This window comes from Sciurus vulgaris (assembly GCF_902686455.1).
Source record: "Sciurus vulgaris genome assembly, chromosome: 8".
In the NCBI taxonomy this organism is placed as follows: Eukaryota; Metazoa; Chordata; class Mammalia; order Rodentia; family Sciuridae; genus Sciurus; species Sciurus vulgaris.
In genome coordinates, this window is record NC_136468.1 from 29,742,377 (window position 1) to 29,770,209 (window position 27,833).

Sequence of the window (27,833 nt, forward strand, 5' to 3'; positions counted from 1 at the left end):
GATTACTTAGTGATCTATCCTTAAATAAATTGCTAGTTAGAAAAACAGTCTTTGAAATCAATAATTGAATATTTATATGTACACTTTCATGTACATGCATTCTTGAAAAGACTAGAATATATTAACTTTAATTTAAATACTATTTGAATATTCCAGTAAGGGAGAGGAGGGCACTTATTTGTACTCTCAGATCTGGCTTCTAATTAGATTGGTCACAAAAAAAGTAATATGTTTCTATTTTTGTTAAGTGACATACGTAACGTCTGCTCCAAAATAACTCTTAAAGGAAATTATGAAAGAAAAAATTGTCATAGATTTCATTTCTTCCCTAAGGGTTTACTCTAGAGGTCACACAATTCCCTTTAAGCTCAATTACTTCACAAGTGAGTGCTTTGATAACCTGCTAAAAGGAGTAAACATAGTGTTATTAGTGAGCCAGGAAAGGGGGAAACCCCAGGACAGCCATCAGCCTCCTTCATTTCTCTGCAATCAGCCCCTTTGTATCCCTGATAACAATGACAGGAAAATTTCTCTGCCAGCACTGAGAGGTCTGCATCAGATGCTTTTCCCTTCACAGTAAAGTCCCCATCCTCGGAGGCCTCGATGTAGTAACTCTCAGGGTTCAAGTGGAGGTAATCCGGAGCTTTCCACATCTTTCTTATGCACCTCCCGTTACTCCTGCAGAGGTGAAGGCTGCACACTTCGGCCGCTCTGGTCACGTTGACTATATAGCTCCCCAAATCAGAACTCACAAACCGCTTCACCTTTGTACAGTTGCCCTGGTAATGTAGAAACAAATGGATTTCAGTGTGTCTCCCGGTAGCGTTAGGGTTAGAGCTTCCAGACCCACAAGGCATCTCTCTGAACTTGACCTGGTGGCATCGATCCAGCTGGTGAACTCCTAGGCCCCTGGGCACTAAAACACAGGGGCCTCAGATCAGAAAGGGGCTAGGTCTAAGGGACAGGATATGAAGAATATGCTGTTGTTGGACAAAGCAACTGAACTTGCAAACGGACCCCTGAGTAAAAGGTGGCCTGGCCTTCCTCCAATTTAAACCCTTTTTCTCTCCTTCTAGCTCCCAAGTTAATGGCTGCAAAAAAAAGAAAAGGAACAAACCCAATTTAGAAATCATACCAAGCTGCTGTCCTCAGGTATGTGGTCCCTTTCTATGTGATTCAGATTCTAAATTCAATCATTATAGCTCCACTGAATTATTGCAGAACATCCACCTATAGCATTCTGGATTCTCCTGTTAATTATGCTTAAACATCAATTGTTCAGGGTTCTATACATCTACATATAATTTAGTCACAGGAAAGCCTATAAGACTGACTAGGTAATTTGTGTGCCTGAGGTTACTGTTGTGTGTTCTAAACAGAGGTCACCTGAGTGGTGCACACAATTTCCTGATGAAGCCCTTCTCACAAGCCACATAGGGGCTTGAGTGGAAATATCAAACCAGGGAAGTCAGGAGTTGAGCATTTGGTTTGTATCTAACTCTCATAGGTGGATGTGGTTATAAATAGTTTCACGTACATGTCTCAGTAGCAACCAATTTAGCAGGTAAAATTCCAAGGATGATATCAGATCATCATGGAATTGCAAAAAATAAAAAAAAAAAACTCAATTAGTATAATTCTAGACAACATGTGTTATTCTATAGAGATATAAGCAAATGACATCTGGAAATACAGAAGAGATTGTGATTAATAGGAATTGGGGAAACCAGGAAGATTTCTTGGAGTAAATAGTATCTCAGCTGGGAGAAATTTGAGGAGACATTTATATCTTATTTTAAGTGCTATTAATTTTCAGTTGATTTCACTATAGAGAAAAAATAACTTCAATATGAAGATTAAAAACTTACCATCTGTTTCAACATCCCAAAATAGAATATGTTTCATGTAGTGGTTAAAAGCAAAGGCTCTAGAATCAAACCAACTGTAGTTAATGTCAGCTCCACCACTAACTAGTCTAACTAGCTGTTATCTGGTGAAGTTTCCTCTCATCTTCTCATCTATAAAGGAAGATGATTCACCATACCTCAGATGACCAGTAAGTGAACAAATTCAAAGCCAAATAAAACACAAATCTCTTAGCTGCACCCTTAGTACATAGCAAATATTCAACAAACGTCAGTGTTATCTTCACAAAAGCTAATGATATTTACTTAGCCCTAATTATGTACCAGACACTGATTTGATTTTTATTCTAGAACAGGTTTATCATGGGAGTTATAAGAGTTTTGGTCAGAATGAACTCTGCAGGAAAACAGAACAAATACTTAATGCACACCCACAAGGCACCTCAGACCAGAAAGGGGCTAGGTCTAAGGTACTTACTTACCTCAGAGGAAGTTAAATTCATGTCTCCCCAAATCACAATGCCTGCGGCTCCCAAGGCAGCACTTTCTCCTATGGTACTAATTAGATCTTGCTAAATTGAAGAAAGTAGAGTTCATTATTAATTTGAATGTGAAACAACCCTCCAGGGATTAGGATTAGAGGCTGTGTTCAACATAACAGGACTGGGACTGAGCTCATAAACACTGTAGAAAGTATTCTTCACTTTTGCTAAGTAACACAAATGTGCAATGAACCAAATTTCAAAAATCACACTCTATGATCACACCTGCTCAAAATCTTACTCTATAATCTTATGAAACAGCACATAAACATTTTTTTTTTTTTAAAAACCTTACATTTTGTAGCAGGGCATTTTGTGGACATTTAGCTGTAAGTAGTCATCAAGAGTTGTTAATTTGAAGTTGATTAGGGTCATATACCCACAAACTATGTGTACATAATCCAGAGACAGAATCCAAATTTTTCCTTCTCCGAATATAATTCTCTTAGCAAGTTCTGTTCTTCATTTTGCCCCTGTGGAACTTTACCTCCACAGTGACTCAGATGGGTTTCAGTTTCACTTCTAAAAACAGAGAAGGGGACAGTGTTAAGGCTCCTGGATTTTGATTCTGTCCATCCTTTGCATCTGGGCCCTGAAATTATCTATGTTTAATTTTAAAATATACTTAAGAGCTTGATTTATGACTCATGTAGCAATGGCAAAGCCACCAGGACTTTCCTCAGTATGGTTAAGAAAGATAAAAACAAAATTTTAGCAAAAGAGATGTTAATTTTGTAATCTTGAAAGATTATTGTTTAAGTGGATTTAGGGCATTTGAGGAGGCAGAGAATAAGAATTGAATGTATATAGTAGTTCTCCTACTTTTTAAAATTATAATACATTCTCCCACTCCCTAGAATACCAAATATTGATCTTTTACTCCAAAGATGAATTTCCACCAATTAAATGATAGAAAATGGTGATTTTGTGGAAAACAAAAACAAAAATTTTAAATTTTATTTTGCCTTGGTCACTCTATTATGATATCAACACTCCCTGACACCTCATAGCCCACCACTCAGATGATGTTTTCCAATGTCAGTCTTTAAACTGTTTTAGTTTTTCTGGAAAGTGTTCTGATAATTTTCAAAAGGGAAGAAATTTTGCTTTAAACCAATTTTCCTTTTGAGTTCACATCCTTTTCCATTCCTCAGACCTTCATTTCAGCTAAACAGATCAGGGCCAGCATGAAAGGAAAGGGAGGAGGTGGGCTCAAGCTCAAATGAGGTCCTGCAAAAGCAAGGATTTTGAAGACTGTCAGTCGTATGATGAAGAGGAGCAGAGGAAGAGCCAGCCATGCAGCACCCAGAACACAGACTCGGCAGGGCCCTTGTCTGCTGGCTCTGGCAGACACAAGTTAACAAAACGTCTTACTTGACTCACTCAGAAACATTCCTGAGATGCAGGTGATAGTCACATGGCATGATTAGAGGGGCAGAAGTCCCCACAGCCTTCCTCCAGGTTAAAGCACTGTCGTCAAACATTTTTCATTTATAGGTTTATTGATCCACATTCTGGAAGTATAGAAATGACGACTGTGTCTGGCGACAGCCACACCATCCAAGGTTGATGTGGGTTTCTTCTCAATGTGTCCTTCAAGGGGGTTATTATCAGAGACAGTTTATTGAGACCAATTAAAAATGGCAAGTGTTTGAGCACACGTTGACCGAGATAAGAAGATAAGAGCAGATATTATCGAAAATTTCTCACCAAATTATCTCACTGTCATCTGGCTAAGTGCAGGATGCTAAGTGAATCACAGAGCAGCTGTGCTTTGAAGTCAGTAAAGCAAGAGCACTACTCTGCTAGGAAAGACACAGAAAAGGTGGCTTCGGAGGGACCACCCAAGAGCAAGAGCCACACTAAGGTGTCATGTGAAAGGGGAAGTAAAGGAATAAAACCAAGGTAGTAAAAATGAGCTTTCCTGGGGCCCAGTGTGGCATAGGGCTGCTTTTCCCCTTCCTTAGATTCTTGAGTTCAAATCAAGGCTTCAGAAAGGTAGGAGAAGGACACCCAGAGTTCTCAAGAGAGTTTCAGTCCCTGAAGCTTAGGAGAGTGCATGTAAGTGCCCACCCTGAGGACCTGGAGCCTTACTAATGAGCTCCCATTAACAAGAGAGCTCTAATTAATTACGGGGATAATCATCTTTACATCATCTTTACATCTTTACATAAATCATCTTTACCTACAGCCAAGGAAATTCCTGTCACTATTTTTCTAAACTCCACCATCAGGTAATATAAAGGTTGCCTTGCATTTGTCTGTAGGTAGAGCAGACAGTCTTCTGTGTGAAACAAGGTGTTACTGCCTTCCTGTTATTCCCTCAAGCTATTCCCTCTGAAACACCATGGTTAAGTTTAAGGTTTTCATGTACAAACAGAGAAACAACATGTATCCCATTTGTTTACAATAAAAAAAAATTTTTTTAAATTAAAAAAAAAAAAAGAATCACCTGGTAGCCAGAGCATATTAAAAAAAAAAAAAAGCGACATGTATTTCTATAGTGCTTCCATTCCTCATATACTTTTTCTGCACTCAATTTTCATTATACTTCTGCTAGGCAGGCAGGGTGGGTGATATTTTCCCATTTTTTTACATTAAGACACTGAGTCACTGAGGTCCAGGAAGATGAAGAGATTTGCTACTTACTGGTAAATCTTGTTTCTAACCTTACCTGTATGTGTGTGTGTGCTTTCTAAAAGGCAGACATGGGATAATTGGGAGCACTTCATAGTTTGATACAAATGAATATCAGATTTTTATGGTGGCTAGAGAACAAAGGTGTGTATGCTTATGGCTTAAAACACTTGGCAAATAGCCTGCCTTTCAGAAAGGAAAAGGGTGTGGAATGAGATGAGACCCAAACCGCTGTTTCTTCTTTCCTGTGAAAGAAAGCAGCAGCATTTCTGAAGTTATTGCTACTAAAGAAAGAAGCTTACCTAAGGCTGGCAGAATGTGCAGAATGTACCAGTAGTCTAAACTATGTTTTTGAAATGAACACTTTGTACTGTAATGTTTATTGTTTCTTGCAAAAGTAAATTTATTATCACTAAAGAAAGGAACTTGCTTGAGCAAAACATAAAAGTTTCACAGAAGGTTCTATTGAGCTTTCAATGCCAGAGTCAAGATTACTTTCTAAAAATTGAGATAGCTTTTTTAAACCTTTCAAACAGTACTTATCTTGTATCTTTTTCTTTTTTTTTGGTATCAGGGATGGAACCCAGGGTGCTTTCCTGCGTTACTACTGAGCCACATCTCTAGCCCTATTTTGTATTTGATTTAGAGACAGGGTCTCACTGAGTTGCTTAGCACCTTGCTTTTGCTGAGGCTGGCTTTGAACTCATGATCCTCCTGACTCAGCCTCCTGAACCTCTGGGATTAGGGGCATGTGCCGACTCACCTGGCCTCTTATTTCTTATTCAATTATTTTTATGACTGAGTTTTACAGGTAGCTTGTGTAAGAAACCCACAAAAACCACACTGAACACGGGAAATCACATAAGGGAGTTTATTAAGCAAACAGAGTGTCTCCCTGCAGAGTAAGAGAAAATGAGAGGAAAAGAGAAAAGGGTGCGTGCTAGAGAGAGTGGAAAAGCAAGGAGACAGTGAGTAGGAGAGAGAGAACAAGATGGCGGGGAAGCTACCCTTAAGCAGTTGAATTCTCCAGGGCTAACAGGGGACCAATAATGGAGAAAGATACTTGCCAGCTGAATGATGAACCAATAGCTAGCTAGGATGTTCACAGACTGACAGTAGTTGGGAGGCGGGGAAATGGCTACAGCGGAAAGGGTGGGGGGAGCAACAAGAAGTTGGGAGGTGGGGAAATGAATGCAGCATAGGGGGCAGGGGAGCAGCTTTATATTACATTATAGCTTGAATATTAGTTTGCATTGAAAAGTGCCAGAGACATAGCATTGTTCATATTTCACACATATGCAACATTTCTCCCTCTGGTGAACACAGTTTCCCCCTATATGCTCCACAGATACCCATAGGTCAGGGTCAAGCCCACACCAGGTGTTTCTTGAGACTCCTCCTTAGGATGCCTAACACTGAGGAGGTGTTTGTATTTTAACACAGGCTATTAAGCCGAGATTTGTAATACTGGAGAAAAAAGAAATGCCTCTGGTGAAATATATCAAACTCCTGTTATCCAGTAATAGCTTTAAACACCACTGCATCACAAATTGGACGACCTAAAAGAGTTCCAGGTCTTCTCAAAGTGGGAAGTTTGCACATAATTGTCCAAATCCAAAGGTCAGAACTTTCACTGCTTTTCCTAGACATTTTTGTTTAAATAACTGGAGTAGTAAAGGGAGAGAAAGTCTGGACGAAATTCTACCTGTTTTGAACATTACTCTCAAGGTATGTGTGGGAAACAGACAGAATAAAACTTTTATCTGTAAGTTTTAGCCTAAGTTACAGAACTATCTACTAGTGTTTTAAATGTTGAATTTAGAAACCCACACTCTCTACTAACTTTCTATGAGTTGTGGTTAAAAAGGCAACAGTAACCCAGAGGGCTAAATCCATAGACTCACATTTAGCAGATCTGCAATTCCTCATACCTTTTTAAAATTAAAAAGAAATTAAATTGTGATAAAAATGCATAACATGAAATTTCCTATCTTAGTCATGTAAAGTGTACAATTCAGAAGCATTAACTACATTGACATTGTTGTGCTTCCCTTATACCTTTCATTAAAGCTAGTATTATGCCTTTAACAGAAAATGCATTTTTCTTCTCTTGATATTTGCAATGACAAGAATAGAAGCAGGAATGTCTTTCATCCACTTGTACATGCATGAGCAAACTCCTCCACTTTAAAACACCGTCTCTGCGTTTCTAACTTCCTTGCCAGCAACCATCTCAGCAACCTTCCACAAGGGCTAGTCATAAGGGAGTACAATCAAAGCTGGGTCTCAGGAAGCATAGCACATTCCTGCCATACTACATAACTCCGTCCTGCCATACTGCATCCACTAAATGAGTAATTATAGGTAAGATCATCCAAACTCAGCCTGCACAAATGAAAAGTCTAAGTGGATCAATAGACCAAGAGGAATGATGATCTAACAGCCCATCAGTGAGGTGTTCTCATGATTAGCAAAGAAATGTTCCTTTTAGAGATAAGGAGAAAATTCCCTACCATTGGGCAAGGAACCTCTTACCTTAGAAAGGAAAAACAAAGGCTCATCTCTGTACCCGAGTCTTGTGTAGACGAATACAGGCAGAGCATAATCATGGGATGTCATGGTGGAGACCCTCATGGATTCATGCACTCGAAATTGTGAGAAGCGCAAAATATTTTCACTATCTCCAAAGGATTTCCTGACACCAATGGAAGGATACAAAGCAGCACTGCTATTCCAAAGCCAGGAGAGTTCATTGTTCCTCAGAACTTCCTCTTCTGGGCATGACCCAGTATAGTTTGGGGCATAAACATTGTAATTGTGGCAATCGGGATATAAATAATAACCCCAAAGGCCATTGGGTCGGCTCTTAATTCCCAATTTGATGGTTTCCTTCATGAAAGCTTTTGCACTTTCCTCAAAGGTCACTTTGGCTAAATATTCAATATCAGTAGCTGATACATTCCCTTGTGTATCAGAAATAAGCTTTCTTGACTTCTGTCTGTAGACATCTTTTGTGTTCCAGTTCCGGGCCCACTGTGGTCGCCAGTATTCCCAGTCTATAACAGCAAGTCCACTGAAGTCTTCAGCCGGGATGTAATAATTAATGTCTTGGTCAGCTTTTTCCAGATGCACTTGTAAGCTTATGTTTTGGGGGAGACCCCCATTAATGGGGACTCCCTGTGATGTATACCATGGATAATATCCCAATCTGTTGACATAAAATATGGTGACATTTTGCCCCCTGGCCTTGGCCAGTGGGCTTCCAATCACCGGAAACATTTTCAAATTCAGTCTTAAATTATACTTTATCAAACACTGATCTGTTGGAGCATTCCAAGCAGCTATAAAGGGTTTCCTTTGATAAATTGGGAGTCTGGCAGGTTTTAGAGAAGAAATAGACTTCAGAATAAAAAATAGTAGCACCCATGATGTAAGATGTATTGGCTGAATAACACAAAACCTTAATTGTCCTTCAGATAATAGTTTCATGTTAAGATAGAAACTTGTGATCTTCTGCTTTAATGCACTCTGGAAGGTCTGTGAAGAGATTTAATTTTCTGTAGTGATTAGTTTAAAAAAAAGACTCAAATATTGAATGCATACTTATATTTTTAAAAGTGCATTTTTATTTGAACTCTTATTTATTTATTTATTTTGATTCATTGTACACAAATGGGGTGCAACTGTTGTTTCTCTAGTTGTACATGAAGTAGAGTTGTACCATTTGTGTAATCATACATATGCATAGGGTAACGATGTTTGTCTCATTCTGTTAGTTCCCCCGCCTCTTTTTCCTCTGTACAATCCATCCTTCCTCCATTCTTGCCTCCCTCCTTTTATTTATTTTTAATGTATTATATATAATGGTAGGATTGTATATAATGTATGTGGTTGTATACATATTTATACATGTATACAACATAACAATATAATTTGGCCAATATAATTTCCCAGTATAAAAGTCTTGAAGGGACCCATGAATAAATTCAAATTTAGAAGCTAGTACAGTGAACAGGTTTCTATTCAGTAACAAGCAATGCCATTCAACAAACATTTATGGAACAGCAGACCTCATATCCATAATAAAAATGGATGAGATATATCTTTTGTCTTCAAGGATGTCATGATCAAAAAAATGTAAAAGAATATTTTACATCATTTTGGAAAACCCACCAAATCTCAGGCACTAAGCTTAAGTGCTTCTTGAATAGTATCTCATTTAATCTTGTAACAACTATGTAAGGTTTATAATTGCATTTGCAGGTTACAAGTGAAGAAATGGAGGCCTGGGGAGATGAAAACGCTTGACTGATATCACATTGCATAAAAAATAAGGCAATTGTAAAATTATAATAATCAAACAAGTACTACACGTTAATTTATTAGAGCAATTACTTCACCTTGGGGATAGGGAGCAGGTGGTTGAGAGACAAGAAATGCCCCAAGAAGATGTGAAACTCATTGTGAATGGAGATGAGAAGGCAAACCTTGGATACTAAGAGAGTGAAAGGATAGCAACTATCTTCTCAAGTTTCCTTCTTAGTCATCTGTTTGTAAAAGAACTACATAAAGATTCTTTTTTAATGAACTCATCAAAGGATTTGACAACAAAACTTTGCATTTTTCTACAAAAAAAATTAAAATGAATTGTGGGTATGCCTAGCACACAGATATTAGGGTCCATAGTAGATATGTGTCCTTTAACTAAATGCTAAGGACATAGAGTCCCTTCCTCTTTAGTGAATTCTGCACTGCATGTGTCTTGGTGAGTGGTGGAGGCCAGATTTCAATACATAAGTCAAAATTTCCAAAAGCTTTGCCAACTTTCCTTTTAGTTTGAGGGCTGGGGTGAACGTTGGCCTGGCCAATTAGATGCATTCTACTCTAGAGTTTAGATTGAAATCTTGGGATTCGAAGAGGTGGTGTTGCTAGTGGTGAGAGAAATTCCACTGTCGAGAATCAGCTAGCCTTGGGGCATTCAGAATCTGATGTCCATGGTGTTAATGTTAAGTGAAAGCATTGTCGTCTTGGGACTGCAGTTTACTGTTGAAGCAGCTAGGTTTTGTTTTGATTGCTTACAACCAGGAACTCTGATTGAACCCTTGAAGCTATGGCTTCTATTTCCTCCAGCAAACTCTTCCTCCATGCCAGTGTTGTATGTAATTATCATTTCTAACCACCAGGGGTCAGCAGCCAAACCTTATAGTATTTCTCAGGTCTAGGACACAACTAAAATTATAGTTTATGACACTATTTGAAAACATTTAAGAAGTTATAAGTAAACTTACATATACAAATTATCAGTTTTAAGGACTTTAGAGGTAAAAGTTTTTATTCATAGAATATATATCCATGTCTTCTACAACACAAAGATCAGTAAAATTACCTAACTTACTGATGTGAAATATATTATTTCAATGGTCTAAATTGTGGTTTGAAGAGAACCCTGTTTTGAAGAGAATCTAATTTTATGAGTATAAAAATAATTGTGGTATTCAAAACTACCTACTCTCTTGGGTTTTTATTATTATTGTTCTTCTTCTTATTATTATATTCTACCTCAGCATTAAAGAGAGAGAGAGAGAGAGAGATCAGCATATGGGTTCATTAGAGGAAGAGGAACTTTTCTCTAAACTTTAAATTTGGTTCTATTTGAGAAGATCACATAGATGTAAACAAAGATCTATCAAAAACGGCTTTTTCTTCTGTCTTCTGCTTTCAGATCCATTAAAACAAAGCTTTCCACTGATTCTTTTTCCCTCTCATCTTTGCCACAGAATATCTGTAAGCTTTTGTTACAAAATTATAACAAATTCTCTTTTCATATTCTGGAATATTATTATTCTCCTTATTCCTTTTCAACAGAGGTGCATATTTCATGATCAATGGTGAACATAGTTCCTGAAAAGTGAATACAGGCAAATTATATAAGTGAGCTCTTCTGTTTGTGCTGTCTCTGGTTTCTGGTGCATCCTGTTACCCTCCTAATAAAGCAGAGCTTGCTGAGACATGGTCCCTTCTATGGTACCTCCCAGACACTTGCTTCAGCCCCTGTCTCCACCAGCCCTCTAGCCCTCTGAGGCTCTGCCTCCTTCCTTTACCGGGGAACCTCCCCATGCCCGCCCTTCCAAGGTTTCCTTTGCTTCAGAATTCTTCAAGACCCCTTCCCTGCACCCCACCCACACCAGCACAGCCCCAGTGCTGGGTGCAGGCGTATCTGGTCCAGCCGGTATAGCTTGGCAGCCTGCCTCCTTGCCCACACTGAACCGTGAGTTACGGGGCAACCTGCCTTTGTTTCTCCCTTCCCCCTCAAATCTTTCTAGGAAGCTTTGCTTCTTTAAACAAATCTCTAATTGGTAGAAGTGAGGAAGGGCTGGCAAGATACGGAGGGTAGGGATGAGTGGGGTGTGTAATCCCACTTGTCCCCTAAATTTCATCACTCATATTTATCTTCATAGGAGGAAAGTTTGTCAGGGAACATGCATGAAGAATCTGTTCCCTTCCTTCAATAGGGAATCTTCTGTGACGACCCTTTGAAGTCCCCTGGACAAATGATTATTGCCAGTGAAATCAACATGGATGAAAGTCACTGGGAGAAGAGGAGTAGCTTTCTCCAGACCCTCCCCTGAGAGAGGAGCCAGCCACTGTGGGAAGGCTTAGTTGCTGGAACACTGACCTCTGCTTCCCAGCTCAGATCTTGCCCCACTGAGAGGGAGATGGGACAAAGGAACAGCAAAGGGGGACCTAGTCTCATTACTGTCTCCTCTTCCTACAGTGAAGGAACGGGAACAAGGTGAGCAAGGGGTTCATGTACAAATTGAAGAGTCTGCAAAGAAGCCTCTCTCTCCTACTCATTCTTCTTTCTTTTCTCACCTCTTTCCTATAAATGCTTAGTTGCTTATGGTAAATTTTAAAAATGAGCAGCCTTGTCATTCAAGAGCTGGTGGTGTTCACGTTGTTCACATTCAGGTTGTGTGGCTCCTTATCAGACATGGGCAACCTCACAGAATACAATCTTGGGCAGATTAAAAAGCCGCTTTTAAATTCTAAGCACAGATAATTAAAAAAATAAATAAAACAAGGTCACTGTGAAACTCACAAAGTACCAAATATCCCTCTCAAATGAGAATGAATCAAAATGAATGACTGCTGTCCTGCACCGACATCCAAATGCCTCTGCCTTCTGACAGCATCCAGTCCTCCTCAGACCCTGCCCATTATCACTGAACCAAAGCCTAAATCCTGTCATGGCTCTTTCCAACACCCTCTGGTGGTGACTCCCATGGTTCCTAGAGGTACAAGTGCCTTCTCCCTTGATGCAACAAGTGATGAGCCCACTAATTTAGTGCAGGCATGCTCCTGGTGGTCTCTGGGACACTAAGTGGAAGCAAAGGCACTTCCTATTCATTCATATGTGTTTAGATTTCATTTCCAGTACTAGGGATTAAATTCAGGGCCTTAGACATGCTAGGCAAGCAATATATCACTGAGCTAAACCCACAGTCCTTTTTCAAAATTTCATTTTGAGATGGAGTCTTGCTAAATTACCAAGGCTGGCCTTGAACTTGCAATCTTCCTGATTTGGCCTCCTGAGCAACTGGAATTGCAGGCATGCGCTACTGCACCCAGTAAGAGTATTTTTAATGAGCTAAAATGAGCCTGGTTCTGTGTACCAGGCTTACATTCTACCCACTGGAAACACCATAGTGAACACAACAGACAAAAGCTACTGGCCTCACAAAGCTTAAATTCTTGTGGAGAAGAGGGATAATAAACAAGAAAAATAAATAAAATATGCAGTACACTTGATGGGGATAGCAAAGGAAAACAAAGGATAAGAGATGTTAGGCTGGAAACATGAGGAACAGCTGTATAAAGGCCCTGGGGAAGGAACATCCCTACCAGAGTTTGGGAATTTAAAAGAGATTAGCAACTAAAAGAAGCCAGATAGGTAAGAGAAAGAATCCTGTTGGGACTTGGAGGGACTCTGGCTTTCAGTGAGATGGGAAAGATTTGGGGGACTTGAAAGGAGTGTGATCTCTCTCAGGCTTAACTGGATTCCTGGGGTGGCTGTGTTAGGCCATGCTGAAAGAAAAAGGCACAAGAGAGAAGCCACAGGAAGACTGTAAGGAATAACCTAAGACAGAAATAAGAACAACTCAGATGAGTTACTTAGAAGATCTTAGTAATATTTTTAAAAATCACTACATAGAAAAATTATATTATAAATCAACAAATCTATCCTGCTAATTTTGTTTTAATTTTGACCCCAACCCAAAAATTCCCATGTACACAGTGTAATGTTTTACATTCTTGAAGCATGGGCACTGATCTTTAAAGCCAAACTCTGGAAAAGCTTTTAAAAGCATAGGCCCCCACACACACCTAATGTCAACATATTAGCAGAAAAAAATTGATTTTCCAAATCTACATTTCCTCTCTTTTCATGATATTGGGATTCTGTTTCTAAAATCGATAAGATATCAAGTTGAAGGCATCTAAATCCATAAAGGTTTAAAGAGATATAAGAGATATACCAAAAGTCATCATCCCTAAGGATTCAATAAATGCAATCCTTTATTTCCGAACCTTCAAAGAAAGTACTAACTAAAGTGATATTTTATTGCCAATAATAAAAAATATACTCATAAATATTTATCAGAATGGAAAGCACAGCAGTCACTGAGTTAAAAGCTGTGTCCTCAGTACTGCAGAACTGTTAACCTGGTTTCTCATAAAAGCTCATTAAAACAACAGCCAAAATAGACACCCATTTTTTTTTTTTTTTTTGGCTGATGGATTTTTTTTCTCTTTTACAATGTCAATATTCTACAAGCTGACTCTAAGTATTCAAGAACAAACTAAATATTTCAATGGTAGAGAGATCTTAATTTTTTCTGTATTTTTTTCCTTAAAAATCTCAGTACCTATCAGTTTATGATATAATCTACTTTATGATGGTATCTCTCTAAAGGCCCATAATTCCCATTAGGCAATGAATTTTATTATACCTCTATTTCATGTCATTATCAAAGAACTTACTTGAGTAACATTTCACAGACCACTAGATTGTTTTTGAGTTCAAAAGCTTTAATTAGAAAGCTGAAGATTTAAATCAACTTAATGTTATTTTAAGGAGCTTAGTTAAAAACAGGTTGACAGAGGGAACATTTTATTCAAAATGTGGTCCTAAGACTTTGTGTGCTTTTCCAAGAAAGCTGTTGATCTCGGCTGCAAGAAATTCCAAACCCCAAAGTAAAATAAATACTTTTTTGACAATGACTAAGTATATAATTTTATACAAAGCAATTTTATTCTCTTTCAGATTTCATTTCTTTAAAATGTAAAATGTTCTTGCTTCAGGAAAAAATGTGGCCTTTCACATTAAATTTAAGCATGAATTTACTGTTAGCAAATGCCACTAAAATAGTCATTTTTATATATTTTCAAAACTTAAGCTTATTTTAAGACAGAAAAGGAGGCAATTTTGTACAATTAAAATAGCACAATGATACTATAACTTTTATGTATACCAATAATGAATTGGCTGAATAAAACCTCAGGAAGCAATCCCATTCACAATAACTTTAAAAAGAAAAAAGAAAAGGGCTAAGAATAAATCTAATCAAGAAGGTGAAATACCTCTACAATGAAAATTATAGAATACAAAAGAAAGAAATTGAAGAAGTCACTAGAAGATGGAAAGACCTCCCATGTTCATGGAAAGGCAGGATTAATATTGTTCAAATGGCCATTTTGCCAAAAGCAATATACAGATTCAGTGTAATACCCATCAAAATACCAGTGACATTCTTCACAGAGCTAGAAAAAAAGCCTTAAAATTCATACAAACTAATGAAAAATTCACAGTAAGCAAAAAATAAACAAACAACAACAACAAATCCACAATACCAGAGGCACCACAATACACAACTTCAAATTCTACAACAGAATTATAGTAACAAAAACTGCATGGTACTGTTTTAAAAACAGACACATACACCAGTACAATAGAATAGAAGATACAGAGACAAATACATATGTTTACAGCTATCTGATACTTGACAAAAGTGCCAAAAACACATATTGGAGAATAAACAGCTTTTTTAAACAAAGTGTGCTGGGAAAACTGGTTATCAATGTGCTGAGAATGAAACTAGATCCCTATCTCTCAACCTGCATGAAAGTCAACTCAAAATGGGTCAAAGACCTGCACATTAGACCAGAAACATTGCAAACGCTAGAAGAAAATACAGGGTTAACACTCCAGCATACAGGTGCAGGCAACAACTTCCTGACTAGGACACCTAAACCTCAGGAAATAACACCAAAAATTAATACATTGGATGGCATGAAATCAAAAAGCTTCTGCACCACACAGGGAATAAGAACATAAAGAAAGAACCTACAGAATGGAAGAAAATCTTTGTAGCTACTCTTTTGACAGAGGATTAGTATCCATAATACAAAAAAAATTCAGACCACCAAAAAACCCACAAATAATCCAATCAATAAATGAACTAAATAGACACTTCTCAAAAGAATAAATACAAATGGCCAATAAACATATGAAAAAATGTTCAACATTTCAGCAATCAGGGAATGGGGATTTCATCTCAATTCAGCTAGAATGGCAGCCACCAAGAATATAAGCAATAATAAATGTTGGAAAGGATTCAGAAGAAAAGGGAATATGTTTACACTGTTGATAGTACTGTAAATTCATACAGCTACTATGGAAATCAGTATGGAGTTTCCTCAAAAGACTAGGAAGGGAAGCATATGACTCAGCTATACCATTCCTAGGTATTAATCCTAAAGAGTTAAAGTCAGTTTACTATAGCAATATATGCATACCCATGTTTGTAGCAACACAATTCACAATAGTCAAATTATCAAACCAGCCTAGGTGTCCATCAACATATGAATGAATAAAAGAAATGTGGTATATTTGCACAATGAAGTTTTATTCAGCCATAAAATGAAATTATGTCATTTGCAGGAAAATGGAAGGAAGTAGAGAGCACTAAGTTCATTGAAATATGCCAAAGTCAAGGATCATGTATTTTCTCTCATATCTGGAATCTAGGGAGGAAAAAGGGGAAACAAAATATGGAAGAAAGATCTCATGAATATAAAAGAGAGACCTGTAGAATAGAGGAAAGTGGAGGGAGGAAGGGAGTGGAGGGGAAAAAAAAGTGGAAATACTGGAAACAACATTGATCCAATTATGTTGTTATATCCTATGCATGCATGATTATTTGACAATCAGTCCCATTATTATGTATAATTATAATGCACCAATAAAAATATAGGGAAAAAAGATAGCATAGTAGTTCTAAAAATTTGGTCAGATAGAGGGACACCATTATTTTTTGATGGCATCTGTGGTACAGGAAAGCTAGCAGTAACGGGTTAGTGGGCATTCACTAGGAATATTTATGATGGGCATTGGAAAATGTAGGGCACAACACCAGTATATTATTTATTACAATAGAAAAATATGGTGGAGAGGATTGATTGTAAACATGCAAAACTAGCTAACAAACAAAAGTAATTGGAGAAACTAAACATGGAAAAAAGGCTTTCCTACTTTGTTCTCATTTCCCGGGTTGTATAAGACTTTCAGTGATTTAGTTAATATAATTTTAAATAACTTGAGTATCTATATTACCACCTATTCAATTTCAGATCATTTTTCTTAGATTTCCTAAAGTACCTCAATTCCATTATATCGTCTAATTATGCTTTTTGATGAAGTTTAGCTTCTGACCTCATTTTTTATTTTTTAATGTTCATGTCATTATTTTTTGGATTTTTATTCTTTCTCACACTTTCCTCTTATAACTTCTGTCTCAGATCTCATTGCTTTTTTTGAATTCTGTCCAACTATGCCAGTATGTTTACCACGCAAAATGAGAAAAATCTCTGCAATGTGCATTAGCCAGCAGAGAGTAGAGGTTAAAATTTTGTACTCTGGATCCAGTTGCCATTATCAACACACTAGAAAAAGTTTCATTGTCTTTTCTATTCAAGTTTTTCTACTCTTTTAAATTACCTTTTCAGACTATCACAATACTGGGTTTTTGAAGGGAAAGTTAGGTTACAATTATATAAAATGATTGCGTTTTATACATCCAAACACAGTGCTCACGTCTATTCCCTGCTTATCAAATGAAATCTCACCTTTTAAAAATGATCCTTATGAACTTGAACCGTAAATTTTAACTTCTTCAATTGTGAATATGGGATGGTCTGCCTACTACCCTTCCCTCTGTGCTCTTGAAACTCTGTTAGCCCTCTTTGGTTGACACTGGACTGATTTTCTAACCCAGAAGTCAATTCCACTGAATTAGAATACTCTACGTACTTTTTACCACCATTCTCTGAACTCCTGTATTTGATAAAGGCCTGAGTCTGCAATGCCCTTTGACATTGTTATTAATGTTTCCTACTTGAAATATCCCTATCAACCTTCAGTGAACTTTGTCTATAAGCTGACAAGCCCTTTGAAGTCAAGCAATCTGAAAAGGTTTTGCACATTAAGGAAAAGCTGATGAAACACTGTATTGTTCTCCACTTTTTTGGTTAGATCTTGTATGATTAGTTACACAGATATTTCACAGGCCCTGGGCTTTCACTTCAGGTGTACCGTCTGCATGAATGATGTTCTTTATGTTGCAATTGAAGGTGCTGGTCAGCCTGGTTATCACAAAGTTTTAGGAACAAATAGTTTATATAACAATCAAGTGAATTATGCTTTGTTTCTATAAAACTATAAACTTTGTGAAAATGTCATATATAGTAGTTAAGAAAGCAGTGAGTTGTATGCATTTGTAGAAAAATTGATCTCCACTTTGCCCACTCACACCATTTGAGATCTACACTTAGATATTAGTAAAGAAAGTTGGACTTCTGCATAGCAACAAGTACTAACCATAAATACAAAGCAAAAATACTTTTTTTTCATAAAAATGATTTTTAATCTTTAAGAAATAATTTTATTTGTCCAAAACCGGGCTAATTATATGCAGTCTAATTACTAAATCTCTATAAAACACTGGAAAACACTTAAAAATAAATTTTAATTTCTAATGGTAATATTGAGAGAGCCTCCTAATACAGTTAGGAAATTCAAAAGATGTTCAAATTACAAATTCTGAGTTGGATTAAAAATGGAATAAGTTTGCTCTTTGAAATGCCTATGTCAAAAGAGAACAGTTTCAGCTTAGAATAACAACCAGTTCGTGAACACCCAATATATCATGTTAAAGAAATACTGCTTTTTGCAGAATTGGATGTGGTTTCTTTTTTCAAATATATACGGTAAGAGGGAACATGGATTCATTCTTTTGGATCTATCATGAACATTAGACCTGTCCTTAGTGCTTGAAGAAGAAGCTTTATTCTGTGAAAAAGACAACTAGAGGTGGTTCCTGCTGGAAATTCACAGCATCTGCAATTCCATTAAATGTAGAAAAATTCAAGGAATGTGATAAACTAAGTAGACTAAGACTTCAACAGAGTAACCATAGATGATGATATAAGTATAAATATAACTTTACTGAATTTGTTAAAGTTTTCCCTGAGAAAATGCATGCTCATATAATTTATTAAGAAAATGCTATATATTATGATTCAAAAGACCGTAAAGAATGAACCCAGAATGCCTGTACATGATTTTTATAACTTATTTCTTTAAATTTCTCCATGTCTCAACCTCTTAGCTCTTTTCTCATGACTCTACTTACCATTCATACATGAATGGTATGAATCTACATCGTGCACAACCATAAAAATGTATGTACAATCAATCAAAATACAGTCTGTAAAAAATTTTTAAAAACTGATAAAAATGAAAAAAAAAAAAAAAAGAAGAATCTGAGTATGAGAGACCGTGCACCTACTAGAAGAAAAAGTGGGCCCAACTCTCCACCTTGTTGTCTTAGGAACCAGCTTCCGCAATAAGATGCCTAAAGCACTAGAAGCAAAATCAAAAACCAATAAATGGAATGTTATTGAACTAAAAAGCTTTTTCACTGCAAAGGAAACAATTAAGAATGTGAACAGAGAACCTACAGAATGGGAGAAAATCTTTACCAGCAGCAACCTCAAATAGAGCACTAATCTCCGGGATATATAAAGAACTCAAAAATCTTAATGCCAAAACCAAAACAAAAACCAACTATAACTGAATCAATAAATTGGCCTAAGGAACTGAACAGGCACTTCACAGAAGAAGAAATATGAATAACCAAAAAATATATAAAAAACATTCAACATCTCTAGCTATTAGAAAAACACAAATCAAAACTACACTGAGATTCCATCTGACCCCAATTATTAAGAATACAAGTAACAATAAATGTTGGCAAAGAGGTGGGGGGAAGTTTCCCACCACTTTGCTGGTGGGAATGCAAATTGATGCAACCACTGTAGAAAGCAGTATGACGATTCCTTAGAAAACTTGAATGGAACCACCATTTGACCCAGTTATCCCACTCCTTAGTCTACACCCAAAGGACTTAAAATCAGCATATTACAGTGATGCAGCCACATCCATGTTTACAGCAGCTCAATTCACAAAAGCCAAGGAATAGAACCAAGATAGGTGCCCTACAACAGATGAAAGGATAGAAAAAATGTGGCATATAAATATACACAATGGAATATTACTCAGTCATTAAGAAAAAATGAAATTATGACATTCGCAGGTAAATGGATGGAACTAGAGACTATCATGCTATGCTAAGTGAAAAAGTCAATCATGCTAAGTGAAATAAGCCAAGCCCAAAAAACCAAAGACCGAATGTTTTCCCTGATATGAGGAGAATGATATATAACGGGAGTGGGGGGGTGGGGAGTGAGAGAAGAATGGGGGAACTTTAGAATATGTAAAAGGAAATGAGAGGGAGGGGGATATGAAAAACTGTGGAATGAGACAGACATCATTACCCTATGTATATGTATGATTACATGAATGGTATAAATCTACATTGTATACAACTATAGAAATGAAATGATGTACCCCATTTGTGTACAATGAATCAAAATGCAGTCTGTAAAAAATTAAAAACTAAATAAAAAATAATAACAAAAATTTAAAAAAAAAAAAAACAAGGGCAGAATGTTCTCTCTGAAATGAGGATGCTAACCCACAACAAGGGAGGGGAAGATTAGAATTTCATTGGACTAGACAAAGGGCAATAAAGGGAAGGGAGGGAGGATGGGAAGAGAAAAGACAGTAGAATAAATTGGACAACTTTCCTATACTTACATATGAATACACAACTAATGTAACTCCACATAAAATACAACCACAATAATGGGATCCTAATTGGAACAAGTTATACTTTATGTATGTATAATATGTCAAAATATACTCTACTGTCATGTATATATAGAAAGAACAAATTTAAAAAAAAAGAATCTGAGTATGTCAATGAGAAATCTTCCCATCCTCCAGCTGAATTCTAATTTACAAGCGAGACAGAAATAAATCATGTGGCTAAGATTTCAACAGCACCATATTCATCAACAACTTTCTTAAGGAACAATGACTCTAACACGTGTCACATCTAATGGAGGAATTCCAAAGCCATGAGACAAACAGGTCAACCCACTGTCACTCTGCTACCTGATTGACATGTAATCCAATTAGTTGAAGACTCCTAAGGAAGAGAAAACCCAGGAGAGATATAGAAATGAAGGTTTTGTGTAAGGGAGAAATGGAGAATAAAAATGACTGCAAGGTAATTCAAATCAACATAAGCCTCTGCCAACACAAAAGTTTTGCCTTATAAGGTTTCTACTTTGTTTTGTTTTAATGGGAGGTGTTTGGGGGAAGGAAAGTCTGCAGATGAGTTACTAACAATCTGGGAATGAAGGAGTGAGAGATACCAAGTTTTATTGTTGAAACTATCTTTTTCAAATCTTTATTTTGTATATATGTAACCATTGAAGTAAACAGCTTTCTTTTCCCCATCATTAGGAAAGTTCTTGACTCTAAGATTTTTCTCTCTCCAGCAGATTAAATGAGTTAAGATTTATATTTCTCATACTGATTCAGTACTGATTTCTTCTTTTCTGGAAAAACCTATCTATGTGTATGTATGTGCATGCATTTAACCTCTTACCAATTACAGAGATTTTTCTTTTGAAAAGTGCTATTGACTATCATCTCTAAATATTGAGTTACTTTATTAGTATTTGGAAAGAAAATTTTAAACTGATTTTTCGGACCAAAAAATACCCATTTTCTGAACCCTTTTAAATGTTGCATGTTCCCTTAAAACTGCAATATTTGTTTTAGCATTTCGCCATCGCAGTAAGTATAAGAACTATGGAATGAGTTGTGAAAACCATACTTCATTAAAAATTGTATAAAAATATAAAATCATTATCAAATAAATGCTCTCTAATGGAACACAATTGTGTCTATAACCTTCGCTTAAGTAATTCTTTACTGATAACAGTCATAATAAAAACATTCAAGGGTGGCTTTCTCATAAAGACACATGTCCCTGTGACTTCTTTGCAATTAGTTTATTAACCCGCTGTGCATAATACATTTTTCAATGATCACCAGTTAAGTATCAGGCTAGGACAACCCAACATACTACAAAAATCTGTGTTTCAGGTAGACAGCACTTGTAGAAGAGAAAGCAAGCCTTCAATAGTAATTAAAGTGAAAATATTTGCAAATATAAATTTATAGTAAATTTCAAAATTAACTAAAATTTAACTTACGCGTGTCAGTGACAAATGTGTTTTTTTAGGGTTCTAGGTTCATAAAAGCAAACTCACATTTTGAAAGGTACTACATTTGAACAGTAAATAAAGTTAAGCTTAACAAGAAATAGGAATAAGTCCAAGAAAATAAAACTTGTTTTTTTCTAACTGCTTTAGGACTAATATTTCTAAAACAATCTTTAAAGTTTTTTAAAAAAAAAAATGAAAAGTATGTTTTACCTTTGCTTTTGTTTGCTGCTGTTCCTCTAGTCACCTGGGGCAAAGCAGAGGTTGAGTGGCAAAGGATGCCCAGCCGGTTCAGAGAAACATGTCATTACAGGGGTGACTCAGTCCTCCAAGTTAAACTGGAGGCTTGCATTAAATCTCTTTATAACTGAAGTCAGACTCTCTTAAAAGCATCTTGTTATAAGTGACCATTGCTTTCTGAAAATACCCAATTTAAATTCACTGACATAAGAAGGAAGAAAAGAAAATACTGATTGAAACTTCAGTCGGATGATAGGGAAGCAAAGAAAACCATATATTGAAGATTTCCAGATTTAAGAGAAAAAGGGGGTCAAGTATTTTATGTACTACAACATGTGTTATTGTAAGAATAGATCCTAATATACTAGTCATAAAGATAACAGAAGAGTTGACTTAGTGGGGCATTGTCATCCTGAGAAAATACAAGGTAAATTTACTAGAACTAATGGCTCAAGATGGTGAGCTGAGCACATACGTTTATTTACTGAGTTATTTTCAGCACGTGTCATTAGACAAAATACAATAAAAAGCTGAAAACGAGAAGGGGTGACATGAATCAAACACTGAAACTGGTGAAGTTGAAAAAAAACAGAAAATTTTTTAAAGTTGAGAGGAAAAAAGACCATAGTACAAGATTATTTTAAAGGTACAAGCTGTTCTTCCACTGAAAGAGAAATCCTAAGACACCAATAATGAAAGTGGATGGAAAGATAGTTATTGGAGCAATCAATTAAAATTTTGTTTCCAATATAGCAAAACAAGTCAGAGCATCAACTTTCCAGGAGTACACATAATGGCAAGTTGCAAAGACATTTGACCTCAGGATATTTAGATATCCCTTCCTATACATCGTTCAGTTATATATATTAGACCAAATCCAAAAACAGAGCTACAATGGATATAGCTGGGTCTCCCTGCTGGGCACAGAAGAGATACAAATGAAAAAGGCGGTTCAACTCATAAGGGAATTATACTCCTCTCCCATGATAATTTTCTCTTTGCTTTGATAATTATGGGGGTCCTACCAACCTGCCTATTTTCCACTTACAAGCTCCAGATGAGATCTTACTCTTCAGTGTGCCCAAACCCCTTTCTCAGAGGGCACCCTCCATGCCACACAGGAACTCTGATAAGTAACTATTCTCAAACAAAGGCGGGAAGGGGGTAATCCCTCCAGTGTATTTGTCAATCTCTCTAGTCCTTCAATAAATACAAATAATGATCAAAGATTCCCAGACATTTAATACTGCCCAACAATGTGAAAGAAAATAAATTAACAAAGAAACAGCTGATTCCAGATAAAATGGAACAGTGTAAAACGTATGACAGCAACAATAAAAAAAAAAAAAATCTAATTTGTATGTTCAAAGAAATTTAAGAAGCTGTTAAATCTACAAACCCAAACAAGGCTACTATGAGAAAAGAGTAATTCCAGTACTCCCTGAAAAAAGAGTTCCTTGGAATTAATAACGAATATCAAAATATGGTGGAGACAGGACTAATATTTTGAGAAAAAAAAAGTAAGCAAATCCATAATAAAAAACAAAAACAGACAAAGACTTAGAATCGTTGATTGGAAAGCAACACAAAGAACTCATGTAGAAGGATCAAGATCCATCTATCGGTAATTTCATAAATGAACAGAAAAATTGAAGAAAAAAGTCTTCTGAAAAAATATTGAAAGAAAATTATCCTCAGTTAAGGATGAGAATTTAAATTATAACACCAAAAAGTTTTGTAAAGAATGTCTTCAATATGAAAATAAACCTGACACAAATTGGAAAAAGGACCTAAGTGTCTGATTATAACATTCTACCTGTGAGATGAAGACAAACATTCCTTCTAATTAAAGCAATGACTCATGTGGACCAATCACATTTTCACAACTGGGAAAAATGGCTGTCTGATCAAAAAGTTTGTGATTGAACAAAGTGTGCTGTGATGTTTTAACAACTAATGGGAGGTTAAAAAAAAAAAAAATGCTGCCGTAGACGTAAGCAAATTGTCCTTAGGTACTTCAGGACCAAGACAAGCACCCTTCAGGTTTTTAACATGCTTTACTTAACATATTAGAGGAGATGCTTCATTTACTAAACTTATGCAAGTCAAAATAAATTACAACAAAAATTTTTCATTTTTTAATCTATTTTTAACTCAAGCAGATTGTATTTCCACACACCAAAATTTGAAGAATTCATTATTAGAAATGTGGTGGTTCCTTCCATTTTGATTTCTTTTGCTGCCTATTAATCTGAGTAGAATAAATCTAACAATATTTTCTTAGACAAACTTAAATGATTATCTGTAGGTGATAGAATTGGGATATTTCCTGTTTTCTTTTATGTTTTTATTATTTCCCTTTTTCATTCTCCTACCTCGACCCTTCTTATACCCTAATTATTGTGACTGCACTGTAAGTTTAAAAATTGACTGATGTGTATTCTACCTTTGATGTATGCACTGAATATTGGAAAAAATTGACTATTCCACTCACATGAAACGTGAGTGGAAGATCATGTGAGTGGAAGATTTCATATGTTTCATCTTCAAAATAGTGATAATATTTAATAATATTTGCCTTCTCCTACTTCATTGGAATATGTTTACTATCAAAACCCTGATCTGAAGAACTTATTATCACTGGAAGGATAGAAAGACCATTTATTTTTATTTACAATGGCTTAGCATCAACTTAAATAATTATAAAAACATGTCATGCTTGGGTATAGGAATCTACTTCTTAGAAATCCAGTCTTGGTGCAATAGGATATCCACAAGACACAGGAATTTATCACATAGCCTCAAATTTAGCTTACTGTATTTCACTGCCTCTTTAACTTTTACTTCTCCCTAAAATGAGTGAAAGAATAACTAATGAGTACATGAACTAATGAAATAGGAATTCAAATGTGATTTGCCTGTCAAAGCTCTATGTGTTTGTCAGCATGGAGCACATATCAAAGTGTGATTTTTGGAAAGTGCCAGACAGAAATATATCTTTTCTAACCTAAAGTGGGATCTAACTCTTGGAATATTATAATCTCTTTTGAGTCTTTGAGAGAGAAAATTATTTAGACTATGATTTGATCAAATCAAATGACCATGTGACTTTTTCAAATGAATTGAATTTCTATCCATTGAGAATTGATGAACTGGTAAGGAACAGTAGACTTTAGTAGACCAAGTATCAAATGAAAGAATTTTCCACATCAATCTCATAGGACTCATCTTCTGATATTGATGATTGCCCAATGAATATCTAAGATAGTTTAGATAAAGTTAGATACTATGGCATTCATTTATAGAGTCTTTCTTATCCCTCTAACTTGGTATCCTGGGGTCACTTGTATTGCTTCAGAATTCCCAATCCCTGGAATACAAACAGCTGTTTTCTTTTGATTTGCTGTCCCTTACCCCATGAAAGCTTTCCCAGATATATTCTTGACCTATTCCTCCTGCCTTCTGAACATTATCTTAGAGAGTCTTTTTTTTACTATCCTGTGTAAATTCCCAGTGCTTTCTCACATTCTCTAATTCCTTTCCAATTTTTCACAGCACTTACGACCACCAGATATATGTGTGTTAATGTATTCATGGTTTCTTCATTATTATTCATTTTCTCACAAGAATTTAAGCTCCCCAAATACAGGTATATTCATTTCCTTAACCCTATCACCTATCATGAACAAAGAAAGCATCCCAGAAGTGCCTGTTACATCAATAAATAGAGTCAATGATGCCTTTGTATATTTTTTATTTTAAAGTCAATAAATATTTTAGAAGAGGTCTGAGTTGAAGAAAGTCAACATTTACTACTCTCTATTATTACAAGAAAAAAGTTTGACATTGTAGTAGGGAATAAAGAATTTCATCAGAATCACAGATAAGGTTATGCCAAGAAAAACTGGGAAATTAAAGTTAGTGACAGGAGCCTTGTTCTTCCAACTCAAGAGATCTGAGGAGGGAAGGTGGCAAGACTCTCCACCCCAGCTGTAATAGCAGTGACACACAAATCCATTCTTCATGTCCATTACTGTCTGCAGTTTACTCCTCTCAGAAATGTCAAATCTGAAGCTCTTCTGGGGGACATATTTCTTTCTGCTGCTTTCAGGCATATGCAGGTAAGAGGAAGATTCAGGTGTTTTTCGAACACACCTTCCATGACTGTTGCATAGACTTTGACTGCAGAGCTTGGCTGCAGTTGTCACATTAACAGCATAGTGACCCAGTGGCCCTTGAATAGACTGTTGCACAGATAAGCAGGTGTCCTGTAGGAAAAAATAGAAATCTGCTTAAAGTACTCTCAAAATGTGGTTCTGTCATCCAGGCGGAATTAATGCCTGAAGTTTTCAATTGGTAAGGCGAAAGAGAAAGAGTGTTTCAGTTGATTAACCATTTAAATGAGGATAAGCTTTATATGTTCGCAGAAATGATGAGCCTTGCCTTTGAATAGGAAGATTATAACCCCCAAAATTTCATATCATTTCTAGGAGATGATTCTACATTTAGATCATCTGGAGACAATTCTCTAAGGTAAACCGATATGTGCAGTGACTCTTTAAATAATCATTCATATGGAATGATTTTTTAAATTTTAACTTTAATTGTAAAACATTTTCAATGCTGGTACACAATATATTTACATTAGGTTGGATGTTTCTAAGAAAACCAAATTATCCTGTTCTCTGCAGAGATAATAATTCCTCTGAAGTTGGTGGGTGGTCTTTACATCCATGTTTTACAACTTTTATGTATACCTATATATATATAATTATGGATAATTTGTAGCCTTTTGCTTTTTAAACATTTAGATTATGTGGTGTATATTTTCTGCAACTTTTTAAATATAGCAATCAAGAAAAAATTTTAGTGTTGATGTATTTAACTCTGATTTTTCTTTCATTGCAGCTGCTATTCAGTATTTCATAATATAAACATACCACTCTTTTGTATCAATCTGTAGGCAGTAGAATATTAAAGATCATTATTTAAAACCAAATGCTTAAGTTACTTGTACTAGGATATAGGGTTCAAAGATAGTAAGTCTATCATTCCAAAATTCTGCCATTGGGTGTTTCATTGATATAGTCACATCAGATTCTAGCACTAAGACACATTTCTACATACTGATGATCACTACGTTGCTTGGATTGGCAAGCCTATTTGAAATGATATCATCAGCTAATCCAGAGAGTCTCTCTGGAATCTTGATAAAACCTGCCTTGATATGTAAAAAAGAATATGGGGAAAACTTAGTAGATTCATTGATAACATAAGTTGAATGTTTCATTAGCATTGAAGTCATTCTATCAATATTAACACTAATGGATAATTAAAGGCCAATTAATTTAGAATAGCAGGGAATTTCCCCAATGAAAGGAGGCCTCAGAACTGTGAATCCATCCATAAAGGACTTGGGAATTCTAATGAAGAATCATAAAACAGAACAAAGTTCTTAATGATAGTTAGTTGAAAACAAGGTAATATTTGAGGCAATAGCAAGTTCTGAAAACCCTGTGAGTGATATTATTTGTTTCAAATACAATCGATCTGAGCCAGTCTTACACTTTATTTAGGGACAAATGCTATTTTTAATTAGGATAAGATTCCCTTTCTGAGTCATCTGAAGAGGCTTCTAAGATGGAATAAAATAAAACAAGAAAACCCTGAACTAAAGACAGAGGAGGAAAAATAGAGAAAGAGTAAATAAAGAAAGAAGGGAGGTAGGGGAAAGAAAGAAGGAGTTGAAGGAACTATAATTAAGAAAGCATAAAACACAAACAAATACAAC

At 36.0% G+C, this 27,833-nt stretch overlaps 1 protein-coding gene across 1 annotated transcript in view; it reads right to left on the reverse strand.

Moving 5' to 3' along the window:
* Window positions 1-377: 377 nt before the first annotated feature.
* The window catches only part of HYAL4 (hyaluronidase 4), a gene marked incomplete at its 3' end in the record, with an annotated part of 84,971 nt that continues 57,515 nt past the window's right edge, over window positions 378-27,833 (reverse strand). Inside the window, 6 exon segments of the mRNA XM_079150374.1 lie at window positions 378-779; window positions 2,348-2,437; window positions 7,580-8,581; window positions 20,682-20,715; window positions 25,872-25,902; window positions 25,905-26,310. Coding sequence (XP_079006500.1) covers window positions 378-779; window positions 2,348-2,437; window positions 7,580-8,581; window positions 20,682-20,715; window positions 25,872-25,902; window positions 25,905-26,310 — 1,965 coding nt within the window.